General features: G+C 33.2%; 1 protein-coding gene across 1 annotated transcript; it reads left to right on the forward strand.

Annotated features, from left to right (window-relative positions):
• Positions 1–479: 479 nt before the first annotated feature.
• Positions 480–8,107, forward strand: LOC127068948 (integrator complex subunit 6). Its single transcript, XM_051005403.1, has 9 exons — positions 480–1,324; positions 1,555–1,632; positions 2,176–2,415; positions 2,540–2,720; positions 2,801–3,528; positions 3,657–3,932; positions 4,075–4,414; positions 4,517–5,257; positions 5,394–8,107. Exons 1-9 carry the CDS (start codon positions 1,208–1,210, stop codon positions 5,600–5,602), a joined length of 2,910 nt encoding a protein of 969 aa, XP_050861360.1. The 5' UTR covers positions 480–1,207; the 3' UTR covers positions 5,603–8,107.
• The last annotated feature ends 175 nt before the right edge of the window (positions 8,108–8,282 follow it).

Here is an 8,282-nt window from a genome sequence, read left to right on the forward strand (position 1 = left end):
TATAAGTATTTGACCTTACAAAATATTTTAAACGAATTAAAGAATATAAAACAAAAGCTGAAAGGCCAATGATGAGATCGAGAAACAAAGGAAGATGAGTCGTTGAAAGAATATAGATGACAGCAGTAGAGTTTTCAATTTACAAAGTTTCTGTTGATTGCAGTCATATGATTTGTTTATAATCAATCGCTGATAATTGTGACAACTTCTCGACATATGCAACAACCAATCACTGTAGACACAGTTAATATTGGTTAATATTTTTTATGTTGAAATATTATTGGTGGAATCATTGCTACTTTTTTTACACTTAATTTTTTATGCCACAATACACAATCTTAATACCAAAACAACATGATAAAGAGTTAATTAAAATAGAGAAACGAATAAAAAAAAAGATATATATATATAGACATATGTAAGTTCGAGCAACAAGAGTGAGAAAAAGAATTACGATAGCTTTTCGGCGAGTAAAACGAAGTAAATAGAATCGAGCGCGTGAGTATTAACACGTTGCGAGCAAGAAAGAAGCAGATAGATACACAGAAAGTGAGAGGAAGAGAGAGAGGGCAAATGGTGAAAGGGAGGGGGAGTTAGAAGAAGAGAGATTTACGATAAACGTATGGTTGCAAAGGAGAGAGATAGAGAGTGAAAGAGTAAGGGTGGGGGAAGCATGAGGAAGACAAGACCAGGCGGACAGGCTGGCAGACAGACCTGTCCGATTCACAACTCGCAATCCGCGACCGGTGCCTGTATTTCAGCTGCTATTCCGCACTTCTACCGCTAACATACATTTGAGAGAATATCAGAATCAGATTCGTACGGCGTAGCAGCAAAATCGGATCGGTGTAGAAAACAGCACGCAACGCGAGAGAAGCAAAGAGAGAGAGAGAGAGAGAGAGGGAGAAAGGGTGGGAGGGAGAAAGAGAGAGTGAGAGAGAGAGAGAGAAAGAGTGGGAGATAGAGTGCGAGAGAGAGAGAGAGAGAGAGAGAGAGAGAGAGAGAAAGAGAGAGACAGAGACAGACAGAGCAAACGAGCGCCGTTACGATAAAAGAGAAGTTTTTCGGAGCGTGTTCAGAAGCGTTCAATGGTCGAAGCAGCTATGCGCCACGCCGTCGTAGGGCTCCTAGCTAGCTAGTTCCAACTACGGGAGGTCTCTCGGGCCGCAGTTACGACCTCGAGAACGAGCGGGTTCACCTCGCGAAGATGACCATAATAGTCTTTTTGATCGACACATCGGCCTCCATGAATCAGAGGGTTTATTTGGGCGGGCGGCCCACGCTTTTGGATGTAGCCAAGAGCGCAGTGGAGACTTTCGTGAAGGTACGCTAGATAGACAGCTTTCCTAACCGGGCGTTAAGTTGTCGCGAGTGTCTCCGTCATTTCGTTCGTGTGTGTGTTAGAGAGAGAGAGAGAAAGAGAGAGAGAGGGAGTGAGAGAGAGAGAGAGAGGGAGAGAGAGAAAGAGAGAGAAATAAAGAAAGAAAGAACAGCGTGTTACATCGTGATAAATTTTTGTTATTCCTTGCATGTAAATCAGAAATACTTTTCTAGGTACGACAAAGATCACCGGAGAGCCGCGGAGATCGTTATATGCTCCTGACCTTCGAAGATCCGCCCCAGAATATCAAGGTACGTCGTATTCCTTGCTTAACGTTCCCTGTTTCTCTGTCTTTCTCGCACCCCCCCTCCCTCGTCTCTTCTTTCTCTTTCACCCACCTATATTACTCTTTCTCTCTCTCTCTGTCTCTTCCCCCCCCCTTTCTCCACTCTTCTGATTCCATACTACTGGCGCTTCTACTACTACATTTTGCCGAACATTCTCGTTATGGTTTTCATAATCGCATTCCTTTAAACAATAAGATGATGCCGCATGAAGGTTCGCTTTCAAACATAACCTCGCTCACATTTTCTGTTATACGAAAGAACAATTGATAGCTATGTGGGGAAGTAATAACGAGAAATACACACTTGCTACCATACCTTCCGCCTTCCGTTGCGGAAGAGCTGCATTATGGGTACCGCATGCTGTGCGGCGACAGCTTTACCGCGGGGAAGCGTCTTTAGCGCCCTCTCACTTTGTTTATCGAAGTATTTACGCGCGAATATTTTGAATATTATACTACGAAAAACTACATAATACGAGTCTAATGGAATTGTATTTATTTGTTCTAGGCTGGTTGGAAAGAAAATTTAGCGACCTTTATGAACGAATTGAAAAACTTACAATGTGTTGGCCTTACGACTTTAGGTGCCGCATTAAAACATGCTTTGGATGTATTGAATATAAATCGGATGCAAACTGGGATTGATACGTATGGTCAAGGAAGATGTCCGTTTTATTTAGAACCATCTGTAATTGTTGTTATAACAGATGGTGGAAAATATACGACCAATAGTGGAGTACATCAAGATGTAAGTTGCTATGTATTGTGCAGCTGATGCAAAGGTTATATTCGCGGGATTTTTTTCTCAGTTTTAGTGAATTAAGATTTGTAATTGGTAGCTATACTTTTACATAAAATTGTTTTTTTACTAGTTTACTTTGCCAATGCATTCTCCTATACCTGGATCAGAATTAACAAAGGAACCATTTAGATGGGACCAAAGGCTATTTTCTTTGGTGTTAAGATTATCGGGAACACCGGCCGTCGAACGAGATACGGGTTTAGTTGCAAGTGATTCATCGCCAATAGATGCGATGTGTGAAGTAACTGGAGGTATAACAGCTAAACTATTTTCTTTCATTATTGATTATAGAAGTAGTATTAAAGTGATTAATTGAATCAATAAATTGTAGGTCGCTCATACTGCATAACATCCTTTAGAATGATGATGCAATGCATTGATTCGTTAGTACAAAAAGTTCAATCCGGCGTAGTAATAAATTTTGAAAAGATTGGGCCAGATCCTCCGCCGCTTTCTAATGAGGTACAACATCAGGATGAAGATGAGAACGAAGATGAAAATAATACTAACAATGGTCCTCGAACTCAGTATTCTACAAACCCAACAGTACCAGGAAACACAGCATGGCATTCTTGTAGAAGATTGATTTATGTTCCACGTTCGGCACAGAAAGGATTTGCAGTTGGCTTTTGGCCAATTCCAGAAAGTTTTTGGCCAGACTTAAGTGCTAGTTCACTGCCACCAAGATCTGCACATCCCAATGTCAAGTTTACCTGTACCAGTCAAGAACCAATGGTGATAGAAAATCTACCATTTGACAAATATGAATTGGAACCTAGCCCACTAACACAGTACATTTTAGCCAGAAAACAACCAACAATATGTTGGCAAGTATTTGTAGCAAATTCTTATAAGTCCAGTGAGGTTGGCCATCCCTTTGGATATTTGAAAGCAAGCACAAACTTAACTTGTGTAAATTTATTCGTTATGCCATATAATTATCCTGTGTTGCTACCCTTATTGGAAGAATTATTTAAAGTACATAGGCTAAAACCAACAAACGAATGGAGAACACAGTTTCAAAATTATATGAGAACCATGCCTACTTATTATGCTGCAGTAAGTTACTCTTTCTATGTATCCAAATGAAATTCTTTTTGAACAGAGAAAATTCATATATTGAGTGTGATTATTTACTCTATTTATTTGAATTTATATTTAAATATTCTTTGGATTTTTAATTGCAGTCATTAAGGAGAGCATTAACTAGAATGGGTGCACCTACCCCACTAGCACAAACTCTAATACCTGATAATATGGATAATTCCCTATCATATAGTGTTTTAAATTATTTAAAACGCTTGAAAAATCAAGCTAAAATAGAGTTTGATAGATTATGCAACGAAGTTATTTCCAAACAAGTTGCAGCTGCTAATATGACCAAAAATTTAACAAATTCTAGTACAACTACCATAACGGAAGGTGTTAGAGTTATTCCCAGAACACCATTAAAAAAAGATTTGGTAAGTGATTTATATACGAATTTTATATACATTATCAATTATTTGTATTACTTTATTAGGTCATGCATTAATAATAATCCGTTTTGATTAACGCGTGTGTGTGTGTTTAGTTTAAAAATGCATTATAAGATATTTTTTACAGGTATCACATCCCTTGTTGCAAGACAAATTCACAGGACTTAGAGATCAATTAAATGAATTTGGTGGATTTGTAGTTGGTTTAGTAAAAAATCAACAACAACAGCGTGGTGCACAGAGCTACCGTAATGCTTTTGATGTACCAAGAAAATCGCTTTTGGATCAAGTTGTGAGAATGCGTGCGAATTTTTTGCAACCTGGATTATTACACACAAAACTATTGGATGACGATTATGTTCATTCAATGCCTTTAGCACAGATGGGAAATTATCAAGAATATTTAAAAAGGATGACACCACCTTTAAGAGAGATTGAAAGTGTACCTGTTAGACAACATATGTTTGGTAAATAATTTTGGAAAACTCAGTCTCTTAAAATGCTTATTTTATTAATTATTTAATTGATTACTTTGAAATAATATTAATATTTTTACCTTGAATGTCCAGGTAATCCTTTTAAAATAGATAAGCGGATGATGGTAGATGAAGCAGATATTGATATGGTTGGAGCAACATCTTCTACTTCAAAAGGTGGTATAAAGCGTTCTTTGCCACCTTCAGATGGGGGAGGGACACCCATTCCAAGACCACCTCCAAATAAAAGAAAACCAGGCCCTATTCCAAAAGATGTAATCGTACGAAGACCTTCATATTCTCCTGCTAATACACCTCCAAGTTCTCCAATACCTTGGATGGATGAAACCAAAAATCAAGTGCTCTCAAATTTTGAATTAAATACTTCACCAAATTTAATAAATGCAAGTCATGTAACAAGTACACCATGTGCAAGTTCACAAGAAAAATTAGTGAACGGACTTGCGGAAATGCCAACAATACCTATTTTTGAAGCTATTTCAGCCGAACACGTTAATAATCATATGGATAGTCCACCTACTTTAACACCAATTGTAGTTAATAATGTTGACAGCTTGAAAAGTGATGTTAAAAGTGAAAGGATAGATCTTGTTAATGTGGAAAGTAATAGACTGCCTTCTAACGATAGCAGCGAAAATAGTGTAAAAATTGAAAGTGCAGTTGAAGATAGATTGACAAATCATGTTGAAGAGAAACGAGAACCGAAGATAGAAAAAGAAAAGGTCTTGTCGAAAAAAGAATTAGAGGATATAAGAAGACACAATTTATCAGTCAGAGAACTTGTTTACAAAGAAGTACGAAGACGGGGAACAAGTAAGTTTATTTTTATTTTGTGTGTATGCGTGAGAGGGTGCGATAATATCGGCGTCGTTAATTCCTAATTTAATAATCATAATTATGTATATATATATTTGCATACACTTATATTCAAACTGTTTTCTTATTTCAGATCACGCAACATTATTTTCGCATCTGCACCAAATTCAAGGAACATTGGATATTCGACTTGCATTTGTGAAAGACATTGTTAAAGAATCGTTACGCTTTAAAAGACGTAATTTAGCTACACTATTAGAAGAATATCTTAAGACTATACAAGAAGACGTTTGGACAGTGAATCACAAGGTGAATCACAATGGTGCCACAAAAATAAGCTAGGCATTAATCGTCTTGTAAAAAAGGATTGTTTTAAAGAAGGCATGAAGCTCTTTTTGAAATGACTTATAAAAAAGTCAATAGAGTATAAAGCACATGCTGTGCATACTTTTAACTTTAAAAAAAAAAAGAAAAAAAAAGAAAAAAAAAAGAAAAGAAGAAGAAGATTAGTAATATTCAAAAATAAATATTGCAAAATGCTTGAATAGTAGCAGCAATTTCTATTGATAAATGCACTTTAGGTGTTAACCAAGAAGATACCACTCTTTTATATCGTTTAATTAATATTTTTATTTTATGAGTGTTCAGTTGGTAGAAAATTTGTTTTTTTGTTGTTATCTGTATATAATTAAATACTTATATTATGACAATAAATTCTTCCTAAAGTTGGAATTTGCAGATTTTTCAACATTACGAACAGAAATATACGCAATTTATAAATAAGACATTAAGATTTCTTGTCGGACAAATCTGATTGATTTGAAATAACATAATGCACATTACATGATTTCCTTTTAGTAGATTATTGGATAAAAAAAATGCAATGTACAGTAACGTTATCAATTACGTGAACACGTTCGTTTAAGTAGGCGTATTAATTATATTTTATACTCCAGTTTACAATTCTCAATGCAATCTACACTTCTCGAAACTTTCTTTCAATTTATAGTCTTGGATGCAGGCATGCAAGACAATTCGAGGTGTAAAGTAATGTCTAAAGATCAATTATATTATACAAATACTTATTTGTATAGTATTTGAATTGTGATCTGACTTAATAGTCAAGTAAAAATTTTTTTTTATCTGCTATGAGAATTGTAAATATGACATAAATCAAACAAATAAAGGTATTCTACCAGCTGTACAGTCCTTAGAGCCCATATCAAATTCAGAAAAAAAATCATATAACTAAAGTTATATTTATTATCTGATTATGATTCATATGTTTGAATCTATAATTTTTCAAATAAAATCATAATTAAGAATTCTATATCATAAGAAACTCCAACATGACACAGTTTTAAGAACTGTGTAGATTTTGTTATATAAATTATTCATGTTATAAAGTTGAAGTGAGATCTAATTTCTGTAAATTTATAAAGAGAAAATTTGAGATTATTCTTGTTTATTATGCCTTTTCTCCTCTTTAATGCATATCTTCTGTTACAAACAGAGATTTCATAGGTGTATATTTTGTATTCAAAGATTAGTACATATTTTATCATGTAATTTGCTAAATTAAAAATATCATGGAAAGTAGAAACGTTTTGTTGGAATGAACTATTTCACCTAAATTTACTATGTGTATAAACCATCGATGTATATGACAGAGTAGCTATCGTAAAAACTGTTGTAAGAATAAGTTTTACATCTAGCAAAAGATAATTTATAAAATGGAATGTATTATAACATTTTCCATAAAGGGTTGATAGTGCCTGACGTTATTAAAGATTGAAGTAAGAATGTATTTATATTCGATTTGCTTTGCATTGAAGCACTTTCATAGAACTGCTACTAATGCAAAAGCATTCGAATGAAAGATCATAAGTAAAATAGAAAATCCTTTTTAAATTGTGTAATGTTTATTAATATTTAAAAAAAATTAAATAATGTTATCATGGCGTTTTGACTTTCATATAAGAGAAATTTTGTAAGTAAAAAACTGAGTATGTACAATATATTAATACTGTACAAATTTTTACATTATCTTTATGTGCAAGATGTAAATATATATGTAAAACTTTGATGATTACCAAATTTAGTAAACTAATGACAAACGTTAAATGTCCGAGCTTATTTATGATGTAATTAAATTATTATTGATTTTATTACTCTATTAATAGTTTCCATTTTAATGTGATTAGAGAAAATTAACTCATGTGAATTGTTTGTGAAAATTATTAAAAATAGCACAATCACACACAGTTTACATAAAATAATAGAAATTTGACCAAATATTATATAAGTTAATTGAAAAATCATTGTCAGAATGATTATCTTATTTTGTATTAACTTAAATCTGAATAATTACTCTCTTTCCAAAATCTTAGAAATTTTAACAGTGCGAAGAAACATAGTAGAATTTCTCTGGAATAGAAGAAGGTAAAAATTAAATAAGTAAAACATGACATATCATTGATGTTTAGCGACTTTTTTTTATAAAAAGTTTAACTTCAAGTAAGATAATCAATCTGAGAATTGATTTGGGGGTCCTATGTGATATATGTATATAGATTTGATACTTGTAAATCATTTAGCTTTAAACTACATAGAATAACTTTTATTTATTGAACGATTGAGAAATTTAAATATTCCACAGATTAGTTGTAAATAATGGAGCCTAGCTGAGTCTAAAAGACAATGATGCTAAACGCTTATTGGCTCCAAACTAAATGAATTTAGTATTAAAATATTCAATTTAGTATTAAAATTAAATGTATAAAACACAAAGTGCGATTTTGTAAGATATATGTTAATTGAATAACTATAGAAAATATTTGTAGATTACATAATTGATTTTATGTTTTACAAACATTTTTTGCCAAAGTTATAAACTATTTTTGATTAAGCATTTTTAAAATGAATCAGGTAATCATATTTTGTTTAAAAATTGAAAATTTAGATACATTAGGATTTGATGTAAGTGAACTATATTTCTAAACAATTTTTTAATCTTCTAAAC

The sequence above is a fragment of the Vespula vulgaris genome, chromosome 14, assembly GCF_905475345.1.
Source record: "Vespula vulgaris chromosome 14, iyVesVulg1.1, whole genome shotgun sequence".
Taxonomy (NCBI): domain Eukaryota; kingdom Metazoa; phylum Arthropoda; class Insecta; order Hymenoptera; family Vespidae; genus Vespula; species Vespula vulgaris.